Below are 22076 nucleotides of genomic sequence, written 5' to 3'. Positions count from 1 at the left end.
AAATTGTTTTATTAACAGCCCTCATTCCACGCCTTTGATTGATTTGGCTCTGTAGGTTATTTAGTTTGGATGTGAAGTGTGTGTCCACGTGTGCATGCATTTGTGTGTGTGTCTGTGTATGTGTGTGTGCTCTATTGTCCCCCTAAACAATAGCATCCCAGTGAGGTTATTGTTGTTGAGGGAGTTATCTCCCAGCAAGGGGAGACTGGGGTTGGGCTGTTGCTGTGGGCTGTTTTGTGTTCATACAGTTTCTATACTGGGAGGCATACACTCCCTGTAGATCCACAGAACACTGAGCAAACACAGGCCATTCTAACAGGGGGGAAACCTGTCAATGCTCTTAGTCAGTGGTGCTGTTGATTAATAATTTTTGTGAGGAGGCCTTGTGACACTCTTTTATACAGTGGTGTAAAGTCACTATGTACAAATGTGTTAACAAACCTCCAAACGAGCTTCAATGCCATACAACACTCCTTCAGTAGCCTCCAACTGCTCTTAAACACTAGTAAAACTAAATGCATGCTCTTCAATCGAACGCTGCTGGCACCCGCCCACCCGACTAGAATCACCACTCTCGACGGGTCTGACCTAGAGTATGTGGACAACTACAAATACCTAGGTGTCTGGTTAGACTGTAAACTCTCCTTCCAGACTCACATTAAGAATCTCCAATCCAAAGTTAAATCTAGAATCGGCTTCCTATTTCGCAACAAAGCCTCCTTCACTCATGCTGCCAAACATGCCCTCGTAAAACTGACTATCCTACCGATCCTTGACTTCGGCGATGTCATTTACAAAATAGCCTCCAACACTCTACTCAGCAAATTGGATGTAGTCTATCACAGTGCCATCCGTTTTGTCTCCAAAGCCCCATACACTACCCACCACTGTGACCTGTACGCTCTTGTTGGCTGGTCCTCACTACATGTTCGTCGTCAAACCCACTGGCTCCAGGCCATCTATAAATCACTGCTAGGCAAATCCCCGCCTTATCTTAGCTCATTGGTCACCATAGCAGCACTCACCCGTAGTCTGCGCTCCAGCAGGTATATCTCACTGGTCATTCCCAAAGCCAACACCTCCTTTGGCCGCCATTCCTTCCAGTTCTCTGCTGCCAATGACTGGAACGAATTGCAAAAATCTCTGAAGCTGGAGACTCTTATCTCCCTCACTAACTTTAAGCATTAGTTGAGCATTAGTTGTCAGAGCACCTTACCGATCACTGCACCTGTACACAGCCCATCTGAAATTAGCCCACCCAACTACCTCATCCCTATATTGTTATTTATTTGCTATTTTGCACCCCAGTATCTCTATTTGCACATAATCTCTTGCACAACTAGCATTCCAGTGTTAATACTAATTGTAATTATTTTGCACTATAGCCTATTTATTGCCTTACCTCCATAATTTGCTACATTTGCACACACTGTATATATATTTTCTGTTGTATTTTTTTGACTTTATGTTTTTTTACCCCATATGTAACTCTGTGTTGTTGTTTTTATCGCACTGCTTTGCTTTATCTTGGCCAGGTCGCAGTTGTAAATGAGAACTTGTTCTCAACTGGCTTACCTGGTTAAATAAAGGTGAAAAAAAAAAAAAAAAAAAAAAAAAACTTTGAAGTACTACTTAAGTAGTTTTTTGGAGTATCTGTACTTAACTTTACTATTTACACAACCGGTCAAAAGTTTTAGAACACCTACTCATTCAAGGGTTTTTCTTTATTTTTACTATTTTCTACATTGTAGAATCAAAGTGAAGACATCAAAACTATGAAATAACACATATGGAATCATGTAGTAACCAAAGAAGTGTTAAACAAATCAAAATCTATTTAATATTTGAGATTCTTCAAATAGCCACCCTTTGCCTTGATGACAGCTTTGCACACACTTGTCATTCTCTCAACCAGATTCACCTGGAATGCTTTTCCAACAGTCTTGAAGGAGTTCCCACATATGCTGAACACTTGTTAGCTGCTTTTCCTTCACTCTGCGGTCCGACTCATCCCAAACCATCTCAATTTGGTTGAGGTCGGGGGATTATGGAGGCCAGGTCATCTGATGCAGCACTCCATCACTCTCCTTCTTGGTAAAATAGCCCTTACACAGCGTGGAGGTGTGTTGGGTCATTGTCCTGTTGAAAATCAAATGATAGTCCCACTAATCCCAAACCAGATGAGATGGCATATCAATGCAGAATGCTGTGGTAGCCATGCTGGTTTAGTGTGCCTTGAATTCTAAATAAATCACAGACAGTGTCACCAGCAAAGCACTCCTACACCATAACACCTCCTCCTCCATGCATTACGGTGGGAAATACACATGCGGAGATCATCCGTTCACCCACACCGCGTCTCACAAAGACACAGCGGTTGGAACCAAAAATCTCTAATTTGGACTCCAGACCAAAGGACACATTTCCACCGGTCTAATGTCCATTGCTCGTGTTTCTTGGCCCAAGCAAGTCTCTTCTTATTATTGGTGTCCTTTAGTAGTGGTTTCTTTGCAGCAATTCGACCATGAAGGCCTGATTCACGCAGTCTCCTCTGAACAGTTGATGTTGAGATGTGTCTGTTACTTGAACCCTGTGAAGCATTTATTTGGGCTGCAAATTCTGAGGCTGGTAACTCTAATGAACTTATCCTCTGCAGCAGAGGTAACTCTGGGTCTTCCACTCCTGTGGCGGTCCTCATGAGAGCTAGTTTCAGCATAGTGCTTGATGGTTTTTGCGACTGCACTTGAAGAAACTTTCAAAGTTCTTGAAATGTTCCGTATTGACTGACCTTCATGTCTTAAAGTAATGATGGACTGTCGTTTCTCTTTGCTTATTTGAGCTGTTCTTGCCATAATATGAACTTGGTATTTTACCAAATAGGGCTATCTTCTGTATACCCCCCTACCTTGTCACAACACAACTGATTGGCTCAAACGCATTAAGAAGGAAAGAAATTCCACAAATTAACTTTTAACAAGGCACACCTGTTAACTGAAATGCTTTCCAGGTGACTACCTCATGAAGCTGGTTGAGAGAATGCCAATAGTGTGCAAAGCTGTCATCAAGGCAAAGCGTGGCTATTTGAAGAATCTCAAATATAAAATATATTTTGATTTGTTTAACACTTTTTTGGTTACTACATGATTCCATATGTGTTATTTCATAGTTTTGATGTCTTCACTATTATTCTACAATATAGAAAATAGTAAAAAATAAAGAAAAACCCTTGAATGATTAGGTGCTCTAAAACTTTTGACCAGTAGTGTATATGTTTGTGTAGCGGGTGATGTTGGATGGAGTCAGGCGCAGGAGAGGAAATCACAGAATAAATTGTTTATTCAAATAAACAGAGGTACGCAGCAATGCGTAATATACACCAGTGCGGTAAACGGCGCCCTGGGGAAGACAAGGCACATGGGTGAATATCCCGGCGATACACAATACAAATCTAGCTCCATCGATACACACAAGACAAGGGGGCAGAGGGAACACTTACAGGTACTGATGAGGGGATATGAACCAGGTGTGTGTAATAAACAAGACAAAACTGGAATGATGAGATGAGGAGTGGCAATGGCTAGAAGGCCGGTGACGACGAATGCCGAAGCCTGCCGGAACAAGGAGAGGAGGCAGCCTCGGAGGAAGTCGTGACAGTTTGACAACTTTTACTTTTACTCCACCACATTCCTAAAGAAAATATGTACTTTTTACTCCCCAATAAATGTTCCCTGACGCCCAGGGCAGCAAAATCATCCAATTCATGCACTTATCAATAGAACGTGCGGTCATCCCTACTGCCTCTGACCTGGTGGACTCACTAAACACAAATACTGGGTTTGTAAATTAGTGTGCCCCTGTGCTGCCTCATTTGACTTATATAAGGAATTTGATGTATAGCATTTGCTTTTACTTTGGATACTTAAGTACATTTAAAACCAGATACTATTTTACTCAAGTAGTATTTTACTGGGTGACTTTTACTTCAGTCATTTTCTATTAAGGTATCTTTACTTTTACTCAAGTATGACAATTTGGTATTTTTTCCACAACTGCTTTTACATTTGACCAGTGATTCTGAACTCAGAGACAGTGATATGTTGTTGAAGCAGTGTAATAATAATGCTAATACTATTCTTTCTCAATCTCAAAGCTGTGAGAAGAAACACCACACCATCTTTCTATTCAGGAAAGTCAAGGCAGTCTTTTATAAACATTTACAGCAAGTACATTCAATTGCTATTTCATGTACTGTGAACATATGTAATAAACAGTTTCCATGACAACCTCTGTTGGGGTTCGTTTGTAAAAGTCAGAGGTGTACTTGCATTATCAAATCAATATAAAACAAGTATACATTTAGCAAATGACGCATGAAGCTATAATTTAGAGGACATTGTACTAGCAGAGCACTGTCAGTGTGATGTCTATTGTTTTATGAGGAAACGCAGTGTGTAAAGCATCAGTGAAGTTTACTGCATCTACATCATTTTCAGATAATGCACCATCACATCACCACGTCTACGTTGTCTGAAATCAATCTTATGAGCACTTTGTTATCCTGCCCTGAAACACTTTCTCAACACACTTTTTAACTATTTGAGAGCAACAACATTCTGTATTTTGAGCTTTTTCTTTCCTCAAACATTCACCAAAACATCCCATAATGCCCTCCTGCTCAAAAGCCTCTGTCTCCTCTGGTACATCTCATCCCATCTTTAAACTCTTTCTCCTCTCCTTCACCTCCTCCCCGCTCCATCCCCCTGTTATCTCGGGTAGACGAGGGAGCATTGGCCCCTGGCCCAGGCCCATTAGCCCAAGACTGGGAGCCATGTGTTCATCAGCAGAGATCATTACACTGAGGCAATGACACCGCTCTAATGCGTCATTAATGATTGATTAACGAGAGGAGCCTAAATGGGTGCATTTATATGGAAGAACACCCTGTAATTGCTCTGCTCACATCTGCCTGTTATTTTCTTGAGTGTGTCTGTGAGAGAGAGAGAGAGAGAGAGAGAGAGAGAGAGAGAGAGAGAGAGAGAGAGAGAGAGAGAGAGAGAGAGAGAGAGAGAGAGAGAGAGAATTCACACAGAATTCACGGAGAGATATTCTTGATGACCATAGACCACAGACTTTCTCACTTGTCAATATTACATGTTTTATAATTGTCACAGCATAGCTACCAGATTGTAGCAGTTTGTATGTTATGGATCGTTTCGGTCTGGTCTCATCCTTGTCTCTGTGTCTGTCAGGGTGAGTGAGGGAGCTGTGCCAGCAGAGTGGCCCGTGCTGCAGTGAGAAGGAGGTGAAGACAGGGTAGAGCCATGGCAGGACGGGGCCTCCTTCTCCTCCTCCTGGGGGTGGTCTCCCTGGCCCAGGGCTCGTCCTTCCTCTCCGGCCAGCGCCACCGGACACATCTGCAGAGGGATCGCCAAGCCCGCAACAATGTCCGACCCAACATCATCCTCATCCTCACTGACGACCAGGACATCGAACTGGGTAAAACACAGTGTGTGTGTGTGTGTGTGTCTGTGTGGTGCTTGTTCAGTGTCTGTCAGCATGTTAGTGAGAAAGTTCATGTTAATGCTTCCTCTTGGCACCATTCTTCATTTGCCCACTCGAAGTCAAGTACCCCATGGCCAACTTCACTATTGGCATAGAGCGAGTGGCCTATGGCATCCATTGTCTGAGTGCCAAACCCTGGCCATCTCCCTACCCATTTAATCCGTTAAACTGCGTATTGGACTGGAGTGCCAGTACAATGGCCTCACTGACACCCCTTGTCCCGCTCTGATTGCTCGTGAGAATACCATTGAAAACCAGGAATTATGGTCGAGCATCTGTTTCACTAAACAATCGGCATCAGCCTGAAAAGCCTTTAGTACACATTAATTGAAATGGGCAACACTTCACAGAAAATAATTATTCTCTCTCTCTCCTACTCTCTCTCACATCCCTCACCCCCTTCCATCTTCATGCCTCTCTTCCCCCCACCCTTTCCCTCTCTCCCTCCTTCCCTTCTCTCTCTTTTACTTGTCTCTCTCTCCTCCAGGCTCAATGCAAGCCATGAATAAGACACGGCGTATCATGGAGCAGGGAGGCACCCATTTCTCTAACGCCTTCTCCACCACTCCCATGTGCTGCCCGTCGCGCTCCTCTATTCTGACAGGGAAGTACGTTCACAACCACCACACCTTCACCAACAACGAGAACTGTTCCTCACCCTCCTGGCAGGCCTACCATGAGCCTCACACCTTCGCTGTGCACCTTAACAACTCAGGTTACAGGACAGGTGTGTGTGAGCTGTGCAGCATATATATACACACACACACAGACACACACAAATTATTGCATAGAGAATCGCTTTGTACTTATCCCCACCTCTTGTCCCAGCCTTCTTTGGGAAGTACCTGAATGAGTACAATGGCTCGTATGTGCCCCCTGGCTGGAGGGAGTGGGTAGCACTGGTGAAGAACTCTCGCTTCTACAACTACACTCTGTGCAGGAACGGCGTACGGGAGAAGCATGGCAGCAACTATCCAAAGGTTCCATCCTGTTTCAGTTTTCACTCAAATATTGGAGTAGTATCCTATGATGATGAATAACCCTGATTTAATCATTAAATTCTTTAAAATGATGATAATATTGTTGTACAGTAGTATACAGTAGTAACCGTAGTAAACAGTAGTATACAGTAGTAAACAGTAGTAAACAGTAGTATACAGTAGTAAACAGATGATCTCAATCTAAATGCTGTTATAAGGCAGCCATTATGAAATGCTTTATTGCTCTATACACATTTTTCTTTCCCTTTCTGGGAGGAAGTAGCCTAATATTAGAGTTCAGAACCTTATGTACAGGTGATTCTTGCTTCCACAGGACTATCTCACAGACATCATTACCAATGACAGCATCAACTACTTCCGCTCCTCTAAGAGGATGTACCCCCACCGACCAGTGATGATGGTCCTGAGCCACGCTGCCCCTCATGGGCCGGAGGACTCAGCACCACAGTACAGCACTGCCTTCCCCAACGCCTCACAGCACATGTAAGAATATACTATACAAACACACACACAGACACACACACACTAATTTGACAGAAGATGCAGTGTGCTAGTGCACGCTGAATGTAGGGTCAGTAATGATCCTTGCTAATTGCATAATTTAGATTGGCATCGTTGAAGAGGTTCATGATAGATAGGCATCCATAGATTATGATAACACACTGTGGGTCCCAGCCTTTGTCTGCTTGGCACAGTACCCCGAAGATAAGCACTTGGTCCTGGGCTAATACCACCTCTCCCATTCGTCCTGTGAGAGACAAACAGGAAGGCAGTAATGAGTCTGTGTCTTTGGTCGATCATCCTCTCCTGTAAAAGTGAATCCCATAAGCATAATTAAAGTATTGAATAAAAGTGCTACACAGGGATTATGTTCAGCCCATGCTGTTTTTATTTTTTTATTTTTTTGTAGTCATTTAGCAGATGCTCTTATCCAGAGCGACTTACAGTTAGTGAGTGCATACATTTTCATACTGGCCCCCCGTGGGAAATGAACCCACAACCCTGGCATTGCAAGCGCCATGCTCTACCAACTGAGCTAGCTTTTTCTCAGAAATCTACACACACTCCTTCGGTGTGAGTTCATAGATTATCTTACTTTCCCTTTATGGAGGAAAAGAAAATGGCTCCCCTCTTACTTCATCCTTCCGGAAAACCCTTTTCACGTCCACATTGCAGTGACTCATCTTCATCTTCTGTTTAAATCTGTTGTCAGGGCCTTGTGCCCCAAGGCCATAGATGATTAACTTATTTCCAAGTCAAATCGATATGCTGTTAAATATGCCTTGCCTCCAAGACCTCATTAGATATTTAGCAGTGTGTTTATTTTTGAAATAATTAAGGTTCCATCTGCCCCTGAGTTAATATTGATAAAATGGTCCTCTCCATGTTAGCTGATATTGATCAGTATAGCAGCTGGTTGCCTTTTCTGTGGTTTATATGCCTCCAATTCAGCATACACAACAAGTTATGAGGTCAGTTTCAAAGGTGTGGTTGGAGCCATTTGCAAGCACTGGGAGAGCCTATTGTTGTATATGCCAATCATAAAACAACACAGGGGTTGGAACCGGTTCAGGGAAAATAACAAAACATTTAGAGGAACGGAAACAGAACCGGGAACACTTCAAGCCAAGCTTACTCTTTCACTAGTAATATGCTCTATCCGCTCTAATTGTGGAGTAAATCAATTTGATAAATGTAAAAACTATGTTGATTTGACGTGTACATTTTTTTACAAAAAGGAACTATATGAACCGTTCTTTTTTGGGGTTCGAAACGGTTCAGAACTTTATTATGCTGGTCGGAAAACTGGAACTGAACGAGAAAAATACTGGTTTTGTTCGGAACAAAACGATTGGAAAATAATTTTAGTTCCAACCCCTACATCATGAAGCCAATCACAGCTTTGTATAATCCGATTTCTATTGGAATTCATATGACAATGCAATTCAATGCAACACAGGACAATATGCAATACAACACAATGCAATACAATACAATGCAATATAACAATGCTTCCTTCACACCAGAATTTCACATTTAGGCTATTCAGCTATGCATATTAAACACTCTACCATGAATACTGTGAGCACTATTACAATGTCCTCTACCATAATAATATTCAGTGTTCATTCAAAAGATATGTCACCTCTATAGAATGTGAGCTCTAAAATGCTTTCCGTAAAGGGGGACACAGAACCACTGTTCACCCCAGCGCCTTACATTTTATAAAAAAATTTTTTTATGAAACGGAGGAAGGAGAGGAGCATCGTGGTAAAGAAAAAGTCGTAGTACATATTTCTGTTCTATTGTAATATTGTAAACAAAGGACTTCACGTATCGTTTGGTTTGTTGTTTAGATCGTGTATTCAGTACAATAAAAGTATGTACGCATATCACGCTGCGCCTTGGTCCGCTTCTTGTAACGATCGTGACAGAAGATCCCACCATAAAAGGACCAAGCAGCGTGCCAAGCAGGAGGAGTTGGCGATGTCCCAGGTGGGCGAATGGTGGTCTTGGGAGGACATATTCGCGGGCAAAGGGCCCTGGGCAAAGGTACAGGCCCTGGCAAGAGAGGAGAAACGGCACCAACCGTGCCGACGACGGACACGCGAGAGGCAACCCCAATACATTTTTTTGGGGGGGGCACACGGCATGGACGACGGGGCTGCTGGAGGCAGCTACAGGGCGCATCGGCGATTTAGGAGAGGAGGCCACCAGGTTTGGGGGGCTGGAAGGGTGGTTGGCGGAGCCTAGAGGTAGAGCAGAGCCAACTCCCCGTACTCAGGCTAGGCAGCGTGAGACTGGGCAGGTTCCGAGTTATGCGGAGCTACGTACTGTGCCGCGAGTGTTCCGGCACAGTCCTGTACGTCCTGTGCTAGCACCACGCACGTGTCGTGCTAAGGTGGGCATGCAGCCAGGACGGAGTGTGCCGGCTCAACGCTCGTGGCCTCCAGTACCCCTCCTCGGTCCCGGATATCCTGCGCCAGTGCCACGTGCTGTAGTGTCAGTACGAGTGCACAGCCCTGTATGTCCTGTGCTGATGCCTCACACAGAGTGTGTGGAAATAGGCATTCAGCCAGGACGGGTTGTGTCAGCTCTCCGTTCCAGACCTCCAGTCCGTCTCCACAGTCCAGCCCGGCCTGTTCCTGTCCCTCGCACCAAGCCTGTGGTGCGCGTCGCCAGCCTGGTCCGGCCTGTTCCTGCTCCCCGCACCAAGCCAGTGGTGCGCGTCGCCAGCCCGGTCCGGCCCGTTCCTGCTCCCCGCACCAAGCCAGTGGTGCGCGTCGCCAGCCCGGTCCGGCCTGTTCCTGCGCCCCGCACCAAGCCAGTGGTGCGCGTCGTCAGCCCGGTCCGGCCTGTTCCTGTCCCTCGCACCAAACCAGTGGTGCGCGTCGCCAGCCCGGTCCGGCCTGTTCCTGCTCCCCGCACCAAGCCAGTGGTGCGCGTCGCCAGCCCGGTCCGGCCTGTTCCTGCTCCCCGCACCAAGCCAGTGGTGCGCGTCGCCAGCCCGGTCCGGCCTGTTCCTGCTCCCCGCACCAAGCCAGTGGTGCGCGTCGCCAGCCCGGTCTGGCCCGTCCCTGCTCCCCGCACCAAGCCAGTGGTGCGCGTCGTCAGCCCGGTCCGGCCCGTCCCTGCTCCCCGCACCAAACCAGTGGTGCGCGTCGTCAGCCCGGTCCGGCCCGTTCCTGCTCCCCGCACCAAGCCAGTGGTGCGCGTCGTCAGTCCGGCACGGTCCGTGCCTGTTCCCCGCACCAAGCCAGTGGTGCGCATCGTCAGTCCGGCACGGTCCGTGCCTGTTCCACCGGTGCCTGGTCCGGCACCGGTCAGCTGCTCCACACCGGAGCCAGAGCAATCCGCTCCACCGATGTCCAGTCCAGCTCCGGCCAGCAGGGCCAGACCAGACCAGGGGCGCTACGGGGGGGGGGGGGGGGTAGAGAGAGAGTAGTGGTCACGCCCGGAGCCGGATCCGCCTCCGAGGCGGAATGCCCACCCGGCCCCTACCCTCTTGTGTTTGGTTGGCGCGGTCGCAGTCCGCGCCTTTGGGGGGGGGGGGGGGTACTGTCACGCCCTGGCTCTGGGGACTCTTAAATGTTGAGCCAGGGTGTGTAGTGTCTATGTTGTATTTTCTATGTTCATGATCTAGATTGTGTAGATCTATGTTGGCCAGGGTGGTTCCCAATCAGAAGCAGCTGATTCTCGTTGTCTCTGATTGGGGTCCATACTTAGACAGCCTGCTTGGCACTGTTTATTGTGGGATCTTGTTCCGTAAGGTTTGTTTTGGTGTTATTTAACCTAGGACTTCACGTATCGTTTGGTTTGTTGTTTTGTTCGTGTGGTGTACTAAAATAAAAGTATGTACGCATATCACGCTGCGCCTTGGTCCGCTTCTTGTAACGATCGTGACAGCTTTCTTCTTCTGAGATTATTTCCCCCATTTACTGGCTTTATCTTCAACCTCGTTTTCCATCCATTCCTTTCTCAGAACCCCGAGCTATAACTATGCTCCTAACCCAGACAAGCACTGGATCCTGCGCTACACAGGCCCCATGAAACCCATCCACATGCAGTTCACCAACATGCTGCAGCGCCGGAGGATGCAGACCCTGCTGTCTGTGGACGACTGTGTGGACAAGGTGGGTCAGACAGGCAGACTGACAGACAGATAGGTAGGAAGACAGACAGACAGACAGACAGACAGACAGACAGACAGACAGACAGGCAGGCAGGCAGGCAGGCAGGCAGGCAGGCAGGCAGGCAGGCAGGCAGGCAGGCAGGCATGCAGGCAGGCAGACAGGAAAACAGGCAGACAGGCAGGCAGAAAATAGTCTCTCATGCTCAACTAAATCTACTTCACTACCTGTCTCACTGTGTCCTCCTCCTCAGGTGTACAACATGCTGGTGGAGACAGGTGAGTTGGACAACACCTACATTGTTTACACATCAGACCACGGCTACCACATTGGTCAGTACGGCCTGGTCAAGGGCAAGTCCATGCCCTACGAGTTTGACATCCGGGTGCCCTTCTACATACGAGGCCCCAACGTGGAGGCAGGAGCCATGTGAGTGCAACTTTGGAGATTTGTACAGTACCTTTTTTAGAATATGTTTTTTCAATGGAAATGGTTAGCTTTTGGCTCTCATCTCACTGTTACTACTACTCTCTTGATAATATCTCTTATGCAGCACTCATCTCTCTCCCCACCTGCTCTTGTGTCCTTCTGCAGTAACCCTCATGTGGTGCTGAACATTGACCTGGCTCCTACACTGTTGGACATGGCCGGTGCCGATGTTCCCTCTGATATGGACGGCAAGTCCATCCTCAAACTCCTGGACACAGACAAACCTGTCAACAGGTACAGAGGGTCACAACTTAATTTGCATGGTTTGAACTTAACACAATGGACACTCCATGTCGCTTCAGGATGACTTAAAATGTCTTGCTTTTGTTGCAGGTTCCAGGTGAACAAGAAGGGGAAGATGTGGAGGGACTCCTTCCTGGTAGAGAGAGGGTCAGTATGTTACATTCATAATCAAGTCATTAATCAAGTGTAATTAAAGGGATCCAAAAATTTCAGAATTACTTCATAATTCCCCACAACCAAGTGGTCAAAGTTTGATGTATGTTTGGTCTATGTTCTATTGCTCTCATCTGAGTCCATCCTGTTCACACAGGAAGCTGCTCCACAAGAAGGCTGATGGGAAGGAGGTGGCCCAGGAGGAGAACTTCCTCCCCAAGTACCAGCGGGTTAAAGACCTGTGTCAAAGGGCAGAGTACCAGAGCTCCTGTGAACAGCCAGGACAGGTAAGAGTTCTGTACAATACCCACAGGCACACGCACGCACACACACGCGCACAAACAATTATACATTAGCAAAAATATAGCTAAATCTCTCCCCCCTTTTCCCCTCTCTATGTGTGTAGAAGTGGCAGTGTGTGGAGGACCCGTCTGGTAAACTGAGGCTGTATAAGTGTAAGGGCATAGCCAGTCTCTATGCCCCACGTATGCAGGCTCTGATGGCCAGCAGCGGGTCCCAGCAGTGGGTTGGACATGTCTCCAATGCTGGAGACAGCTGTGATTGTGGCCCCCTAGGCCCCAAAATTACACCCCTGAAGAGGAAGAGACTGCTTACCAAGAATAGTGAGTAGTCCTTTCAGTGGTTTATAGATTTACTTATTATCAAAGGCTTATAAATTGTGCTTGCAAATTATAGGACAAGTGTTTGCTGCCACCCAGTGGCAGATTAGAAAACTTTACACAAATTGTTTTTTTTTATTGAATGTTTTATTTGTATTGTATTTATTTAATAATAATAATAATATGCCATTTAGCAGACGCTTTTATCCAAAGCGACATACAGTCATGCGTACATAAATTTTTATTTGTGGTCCCGGGGATCGAACCCACTACCTTGGCGTTACAAGCGCCGTGCTCTACCAGCTGAGCTACAGAGGACCACACATAACCTTTATTTAACTAGGCAAGTCAGTTAAGAACAAATTCTTATCTACAATGACGGCCTACCAAAAGGCAAAAGGCCTCCTGCAGAGACGGGGACTGGGATTTAAAAAAGAAATATAGGACCAAACACACATCACAACAAGAGAGACAACACAACACTACATAAAGAGAGACCTAAGACAACAACATAGCATGGCAGCAACACACGACAACACAGCAAGGTAGCAACCCAACATGAAAACAACATGGTAGCAACACAACATGGCAGCAGCACAACATGGTAGCAGCACAAGACATGGTACAAACATTATGGGCACAGACAACAGCACAAAGGGCAAGAAGGTAGAGACAACAATACATCACGTGAAGCAGCCACAACTGTCAGTAAGAGTGTCCATGATTTAGTTTTTGAATGAAGAGATGGAGATAAAACTGTCCAGTTTGAGTGTTTTTTGCAGTTCGTTCCAGTCGCTAGCTGCAACGAACTGGAAAGAGGAGCGACCCAGGAATGTGTGTGCTTTGGGGACCTTTAACAGAATGTGACTGGCAGAACGGGTGTTGTATGTGGAGGATGAGGGCTGCAGTAGGTATCTTAGATAGGGGTGAGTGAGGCCTAAGAGGGTTTTGTAAATAAGCATCAACCAGTGGGTCTTGCGACCCGTATACAGAGATTACCTGTTTACAGAGGAGTATAGAGTGCAGCGACGTGTCCTATAAGGAGCATTGGTGGCAAATCTGATGGCCGAATGGTAAAGAACATCTAGCCGCTCGAGAGCATCCTTACCTGCCAATCTATAAATTATGTCTCTGTAATCTAGCATGGTTAGGATGGTCATCTGAATCAGGGTTAGTTTGGCAGCTGGGGTGAAAGAGGAGTGATTACGATAGAGGAAACCAAGTCTAGATTTAACCTTAGCCTGCAGCTTTGATATGTGCTGAGAGAAGGACAGTGTACTGTCTAGCCATACTCCCAAGTACTTGTATGAGGTGACTACCAGTGGGGAGAGGGGCATTCTTCATACCAAACCACATTACCTTTGTTTTGGAGGTGTTCAGAACAAGGTTAAGGGCAGAGAAAGCTTGTTGGACACTAAGAAAGCTTTGTTGTAGAGCGTTTAACACAAAATCCGGGGAGGTGGCCAGCTGAGTATAAGACTGTGTCATCTGCATATAAATGTATGAGAGAGCTTCCAACTGCCTGAGCTATATTGTTGATGTAAATTGAGAAGAGTGGGGGGCCTAAGATCGAGCCATGGGGTACTCCCTTGGTGACAGGCAGTGGCTGAGACAGTAGATGTTCTGACTTTATACACTGCACTCTTTGAGATAGGTAGTTAGAAAACCAGGCCAAAGACCCCCCAGAGACACCAATACTCCTTAGCCGGCCGACAAGGATAGAATGGTCTACCGTATCAAAAGCTTTGGCCAAGTCAATAAAAATAGCAGCACAACATTGCTTAGAATCAAGGGCAATGGTGACATCATTTAGGACCTTTAAGGTTGTAATGACACATCCATAACCTGAGCGGAAACCAGATTGCATACCAGAGAGAATACTATAGACATCAAGAAAGCCAGTCAGCTGAATATTGACACGTTTTTCCAACACTTTTGATAAACAGGGCAAAATAGAAATTGGCCTATAACAGTTAGGATCAGCTTGATCTCCCCCTTTAAATAAAGGATGCACCGTGGCTGCCTTCCAAGCAATGGGAACCTCCCCAGACAGGAGAGACAGGTTAAAAAGGTCAGAGACAGGCTTGGCGATGATAGGGGCTGCAACCTTAAAGAAGAAACATAATTCAATTTCAGTTTCAAGTGACCTCCTGTGAGTCATTTAAAAACAGTGACAAATGCTATGTACTTTAACACCCTCTCTCTCTTGGGTCATTGACTTTGCAATACCTTTGTAATAATAACATTGTAACTAATAACTATTGTAACCCCATCAGAGGTAAAGTCCAGTAAGAGTCTGACTAGGAACCGTTGGGCCCGGTCCATTCCCTTTGAACTGGATGGAGACCTATATGCTGTGGACCTGGAGGAGGGCTACAGGCCTGTGGGCCTCAGGAACACCAGCAGGCCTGGGGAGAAGAGGAGAGGAGCGGTCCTGCAGGAGGACGACGATGAGGAGTTCAGTGGCATGGGAGTCACAGCCAGACCCACAACCAGCAACAGCCTTACACCACCTGCTGCTCTTAAAGTCACCTACAGGTGTGTGTGTGTTGTGTGTGTGTGTGTGTGTGTGTGTGTGTGTGTCTTGTGTGTGTATGTCTGTGAATATGTGTGAATATGTGTGTTGAGTTTCCATGTTAGTGGGTCTTTGAGTAGTAGTGTGATTAATCTTTATGTTCTTGTGAAGCACAGTAGCCCTACAGTAATTCAATCTCAGGTGTTGAGAGGGTGCTGTAAGAAAGTGCTAACTGCTGTAAACTGTGGTAAATGCAGTTGTCAGGTAAAGGTGCTGATACAGTAGCTGGTGTGTGTTTACCCCACAGGTGCTCCATCCTGATGAATGACACAGTCAGGTGTGATGGAGGACTCTACAAATCCCTCCAGGCCTGGAAAGACCATAAGCTCCACATCGAGCATGAGGTACTGATCTAGTTGATCCTCAATCTGACCTGGCTGGTCTGTAGCCTTTCCTGCCATTGCGGGGGTTAACTATTTTGTATGTGTTGTGTGCAGATTGAAACCCTGCAGACGAAAATAAAGAACTTGCGTGAGGTCAAAAGTCACCTGAAGAAGGTTCGGCCTGAAGAGTGCCAGTGTAACACCCCCAGTTACCTGTCCAAGAACAAAGGGATGTTCAGACTCGATGCAGGCCGCATTCACTCACTCAAGTAATGATTGTGAGATGGTGGTGTGTATGTGCATGTGTTTGTGCGTGTGTGAGAGAGAGATCCTCACAAACCTGTGTAGCTCTCTTTATATGTCCTCTTGTGGTGTGTCCTCAGCAAAATGCCCTCTAAGCAGAAGAAGCAGTGGCTGATGAAGGAGCAGAAACGTAGGAAGAAACTCCGTAAACTGCTCAAGAGGCTCCGCAACAACGACACCTGCAGCATGCCTGGTCTCACCTGCTTCACCCACGATAACCAGCACTGGCAGACTGCCCCCTTCTGGACAAGTATGGAATGACAGAATGCAGACTAAATCAAATGCAAAACAGTAGTAACAGTTGTAGTAAAAGTAAAGAGACATGGGATTCCTGAATTTTTACCACTCTGCCATGCATCTTTTTTAAATAACTCCCTCTGTCTCTTTCCATCCCCTGCCAGTGGGTCCATTCTGTGCTTGTACCAGTGCCAACAACAACACTTACTGGTGCCTCAGGACCATCAACGACACACACAACTTCATATTCTGCGAGTTCGCCACGGGTTTCATGGAGTACTTCGATCTGAACACTGACCCATACCAGGTCGCTCTCTCTCTCTCTCTCTCACTCTCCCTCTCTCTTTTAAATCTCACAAATGAGCTATAGCCTCCTATTGTGATTTTTTTACAGTGTTTGGTAACATATCCTGTCCTCTGTTAATTTGTTTGTCTATAGTTGATAAATGGGGTTAGCACCCTGGACCGCACTGCCCTCAACCAGATGCACCAGCAGCTTATGGAACTGCGGAGCTGCAAAGGCCACAAGCAATGCAATCCAGAGACGGGTGAGTCAGAAAGACACACACACACACACATACACACAGATACACACACACATACATACATACGTACGTACATACATACGTACGTACATACATACGTACGTACATACAAACAAACCACTGCTACTTCGGTTCTTTAATAAAATGTTCTCTATTTCAGGTGGTAAAGACAGAAACTCTTTAAGTGAATACAGGTACCCTAATTTGTCAGGCTTTATGTATTTTTGTCCTTTGTTGTCTTATTGTACGTTTTTTCACCAACGACCACCAATCAGGAACACCTGTGAATAGGGCAGAATGAGAGGAAAAACACAAATACACATACAGGATACCTGTATCCGTAACAAGGATAAATAAGACTAACAATAAATCATTCAAGTTAAAGATATACAGTACGAGTCAAACGTTTGGACACACCTACTCATTCCAGGGATTTTCTTTATTTTTACTATTTTCTACATTGTAGAATAATAGTGAAGACATCAAAACTATGAAATAACACATATGAAATCATGTAGTAACCAAAAATGTGTTAAACAAACTAAAGATTCTTCAAAGTAGCCCTTTGCCTTGATGACAGCTTTGCACACTCTTGACATTCGCTCAACTAGCTTCATGAGGTACTCAACTGGAATGCATTTCAATTAACAGGTTAAAAGTTAATTTGTGTAATTTATTTCCTTCTTAATGCATCTAAGCCAATCAGTTGTGTTGTGACAAGGTAGGGTTGGTATACAGAAGATAGCCCTATTTGGTAAAAGACCAAGTCCATATTATGGCAAGAACAGCTCAAATAAGCAAAGAGAAATGACAGTCCATCATTACTTTAAGACATGAAGGTAATTCAATCCGGAAAATTTCAAGAACTTTGAACGTTTCTTCAAGTACAGTCGCAAAAACCATCAAGCGCTATGACGAAACTGGCTCTCATGAGGACCGCCACAGGAAAGGAAGACCCAGAGTTACCTCTGCTGCAGAGGTTAAGTTCATTAGAGTTACCATCCTCAGAAATAGGCAATTAACTGCACCTCAGATTGCAGCCCAAATAAATGCTTCACAGAGTTCAAGTAACAGACATATCTCAACATCAACTGTTCAGAGGAGACTGCGTGAATCAGGCCTTCATGGTCGAATTGCTGCAAAGACACCACTACTAAAGGACACTAATAAGAAGAAGAGACTTGCTTGGGTCAAGGAACACGAGCAATGGACATTAGACCGGTGGAAATCTGTCCTTTGGTCTGATGAGTCCAAATGTGCGATTTTTGGTTCCAACTGCCGTGTCTTTGTGAGACGCAGAGTAGGTGAACGGATGATCTCTGCATGTGTGGTTCCCACCGTGAAGAATGGAGGAGGAGGTGTGATGGTGTGGGGGTGTTTGCTGGTGACACTGTCAGTGATTTATATAGAATTAATGGCACATCATCATTTTTTATTTATTTTTTATTTATTTTTGTTATTTAGCAGACGCTCTTATCCAGAGCGACTTACAGGAGCAATTAGGGTTAAGTGCCTTGCTCAAGGGCACATCGACAGATTTTTCACCTAGTCGGCTCGGGGATAGACAGCATCTTGGCTATCACAGCATTCTGTAGCGATACGCCATCCCATCTGGTTTGCGCTTAATGGGACTATCATTAGTTTTTTAAAAGGACAATGACCCAAAACACACTGTTTAAGGCTGTGTAAGGGCTATTTTACCAAGAAGGGGGGTGATGGAGTGCTGCATCAGATGACCTGGCCTCCACAATCACCCGACCTCAACCCAATTGAGATGGTTTGGGATGAGTTGGACCGCAGAGTGAAGGAAAAGCAGCCAACAAGTCCTCAGCATATGTGGGAACTGTTGGAAAAGCATTCCAGGTGACTACCTCATGAAGCTGGTTGAGAGAATGCCAAGAGTGTGCAAAGCTGTCATCAAGGCAAAGGGTGGCTACTTTGAAGAATCTCAAATATAAAATACATTTTGATTTGTTAAACACTTTTTTGGTTACTACATGATTCAATATGTGTTATTTCAGAGTTTTGATGTCTTCACTATTATTCTGCACAAATTGTAATGTTGTTGATTCTATTAATGAACAACTTTTTAGCACAAGGTGAATTCTAAAATGCAAGCATGGTACTGTAGCAGCTTCTGTTCCTCATTTTGCAATGAATCCTAATTGCTTGTTTCCGCTGTTTGTATGTGTGTGTTTCCCCTGCACGTGCGTGTATGTGTCGGCTCTGTACATGCTTCAGGCCAGTTCATCGTCGAAAGAGGCCAAAAGTGAAGAAGCCCTCTTCCAAATCGCTGTGAGTTTGTCATAACCCATCTGTTCCTCTCAGTTCAGCCAACCTCCTTCATCCAGATTATCTTGCTTTGTCAGATGGCCCAGCAGCATGCTTTTCAACCTTCTCGTTCCAGGCTTTTCATGTAACTAATACTTACCTGCATTTCAGTGCCATGCCGTTAAGGTTTAGATAGACTCACTTTTCAAAGTCAGGTATTGTGGTATTGTGCTGATGAGGTGTCCTTTGTCTTTGGTATTTTCTGGTCATTTCTTGTCAGAGTCATCTTCTAGTTTTTTCTTATTAGTTGCTGGAACTACTGTTATCAGCAATGTATACTATTGAAACACTGATATATAACCTTCTATGTGTGTCCCCGAGTGGCTCAGTGGTCTAAGGCACTGCATCGCAGTGCTAGCTGTGCCACTAGAGATCCTGGTTTGAATCCAGGCTCTGTTGTAGCCGGCCGCGACCGGGAGACCCATGGGGTGGCACACAATTGGCCCAGCGTCGTCTAGGGTAGGGGAGGGAATGGAATGGCTGACAGGGATGTAGCTCAGTTGGTAGAGCATGGCATTTGCAACGCCAGGGTTGTGGGTTCGATTCCCACGGGGGGCCAGTATGAAAAAAAAATGGGGAAAAAATGTATGCACTCACTAACTGTAAGTTAGTGACTAAAATGTAAAATGTATGTGTTGTTTATACAGAGGGCAGATTTGGGAAGGATGGGTTGGTTAACAACCTGTGTCCCACAACCATCCCACCACATTGCAGTCTGCCAATAGAGGAGGACCAGAACTACTGGAGAACCTGATGACTTTGTACAGACTTCATGGGAATGTAACCTGATCTACCATTATTGTATGAGTTTATGGAGGATGCTCCTGCTCATACCCAGCAGATACCTCTGATCATCGCAAAGCAAACTGAACTATAACCTCTCTTTTTCTCTCACACACACTCATTCACTCACAGAGGAATGTCCTCCTTTTCGCACCAAAGTATGTTCATCTCCTTCCTGAGTGGTATGACCGCTGCGTGGTCCCATGGTGTTTATATCTGCATACTATTGTTTGTACAGATGAATGTGGTACCTTCAGGTGTTTGGAAATTGCTCCCAAGGATGAACCAGACTTGTGGAGGTCTACAATTATTTTTCTGAGGTCTTGGCTGATTTCTTTTGATTTTCCCATGATGTCAAGCAAAGCACTGAGTTTGAAGGTAGGCCTTGAAATACATCCACAGGTACACCTCCAATTGACTCAAATGATGTAAATTAGCCTATCAGAAGCTTCTAAAGCCATGACATCATTTTCTGAAAATGTCCAAGCTGTTTAAAGGCACAGTCAACTTAGTGTATGTAAACTTCTGACCTACTGGAATTATAAGTGAAATGATCTGTCTGTAAACAATTGTTAGAAAAATTATTTGTGTCATGCACAAAGTAGATGTCCTAACCGACTTGCCAAAATTATAGTTTGTTAACAAGAAATTTGTGGAGTGGTTGAAAAACGAGTTTTAATGACTCCAACCTAAGTGTATGTAAACTTCCGACTTCAACTGTACCTTACATTAACATTGATCAAATGTCATGCAAGGATTCTTTACACCCCCCCCAAGGATGAGACAGGAGTGAGGACGACAACACACCAGACTGTATGGGGATGGAGCTGGTTAGGACATGAAAGACACATCACATCACCACCTTGCTTATCCCCCCTAGTTCACTCCAAACCCAGGATGGGTCTTCTCTAATCACTACCCCACTCTCCTAGACAATGGTACAAACAAGACTACCAAACAAGCATCTTCACACCAGCAGAATGCTTACATTTCATTAGTGGATGTCATTTTACTCCTTTGTATTGCTAATGCAACCTGCTAGATCCAATCAGGTTAGTTTGTTCAGCTTGCTATTCATGGTGCTATGATAACATTGCGAAAAATAAAGACTTGCTGTACAGTATGTATTTGAATGTATGTTGTGCAATTAATATAAATGTTTACAATATTTTTTATAAAACAGAAAAAGAGGCAGACCTCTCTTTTGTGTTTGATATCAGTTGACAAATATTATATTTTAGATAAGAACGTAGCCTGATGAATTTTCCTAGCTCTGTATTTGTCCATTTGTCCTGTCTTGAAATCTCTCTGAATTTCTTCTCTGCTCTGTCAAACCCCACTTTAGTTAGTATTTAAGATGAGAAAGCATTTAGAAAATATTCACTGTGAAAAGAAGTCCCTGTAAAATGACTCTAAATGTACACAAGAGTAAACAAGTTACACAACGATGTAATGCATCTTGACATGCATATTCATTTATTGCCTTTATGTTTTGCTTTCTTTGTTTTGTAGCAGTGAGACTCCCATAGCAGAGTTCTGGTTGTGAATAAAGTGTTGATTGCCCTCATGTCTGTTTACTACTTTAACCTTTAACCCTGCTATGTATTGGTCAACTCTATGTTGTTGTCACTGCTACAGCTATACATTAGTGGGCTCTCAGGATGAGAGATGAGTGAGAAAGTTCTGTGCTGAGAAACTCAACCAGCAGGTGTCTCTGTTTTGCTTTCTTGTTGCTGACCCCGTCTTCCATCCAGTTCACTCTTATGACTGTGAGATGCTAATCAAAGATATACACTAGAACAAGGATGGGCAACTTTGATGTGGGTGGGGGCCTCAAAAAATCTGAACTCATCATGAGGGGCCTCATCATTTCTACACATTTTGCCATGGGATGTAGAAAACATGATGCTGTTTTAAAGCTAGTTTGCTGCAATTCTACTCATTTTGCCATGGGGCGGAGAGGGAAATGAGCAGTTTTACAGCTAATCCCCCCCCCCCCCCCCCAAACACACACACACACACACCAGTGGAGGCTACTGAGGGGAGGACGGCTCATAATAATGGCTGGAACTGAGCTATTGGAATGGAAACCATGTGTTTCATGTATTTGCTACCATTCCACATATTCCGCCCCAGCCATTCACACACACACACACACAAAGGGGTGACGGGCATCCAGTTGCCCATCCCTGCAGAACCAACAGCTAGTGGCCTGTTTATAATGTTAAGCCCTTAGGTACGCCTACATTTACAATTCCCATGTGGGGGGGCAAATGTATT

The 22076-nt window shown here is 45.1% G+C and overlaps 1 protein-coding gene across 2 annotated transcripts; it reads left to right on the top strand.

Moving 5' to 3' along the window:
• Window positions 1-5321: 5321 nt before the first annotated feature.
• LOC311133139 (extracellular sulfatase Sulf-2-like) lies at window positions 5322-21362 on the top strand (the record flags this gene model as incomplete). Of its 2 annotated transcripts, none has more annotated exons than XM_084166575.1 (19): window positions 5322-5496; window positions 6050-6289; window positions 6391-6542; window positions 6877-7046; window positions 11047-11197; window positions 11448-11623; window positions 11789-11917; window positions 12017-12077; window positions 12241-12366; window positions 12486-12702; window positions 14976-15237; window positions 15522-15618; window positions 15712-15866; window positions 15981-16150; window positions 16302-16444; window positions 16577-16685; window positions 16843-16876; window positions 18924-18977; window positions 19661-21362. In XM_084166575.1, 19 exons carry the CDS (start codon window positions 5322-5324, stop codon window positions 19689-19691), a joined length of 2652 nt encoding a protein of 883 aa, XP_084022701.1. In that variant the 3' UTR covers window positions 19692-21362. The 2 variants fall into 2 exon arrangements, with proteins under 2 accessions (XP_084022701.1, XP_084022700.1); XM_084166574.1 differs by having other exon boundaries at window positions 14952-15237.
• Between the last annotated feature and the right edge of the window lie 714 nt (window positions 21363-22076).

The sequence above is a fragment of the Coregonus lavaretus genome (genome assembly GCF_964263955.1).
Source record: "Coregonus lavaretus genome assembly, chromosome: 8".
NCBI lineage: Eukaryota > Metazoa > Chordata > Actinopteri > Salmoniformes > Salmonidae > Coregonus > Coregonus lavaretus.
Note: the sequence above shows the minus strand (reverse complement) of the source record. Positions and strands in the feature narration are given on the sequence as shown.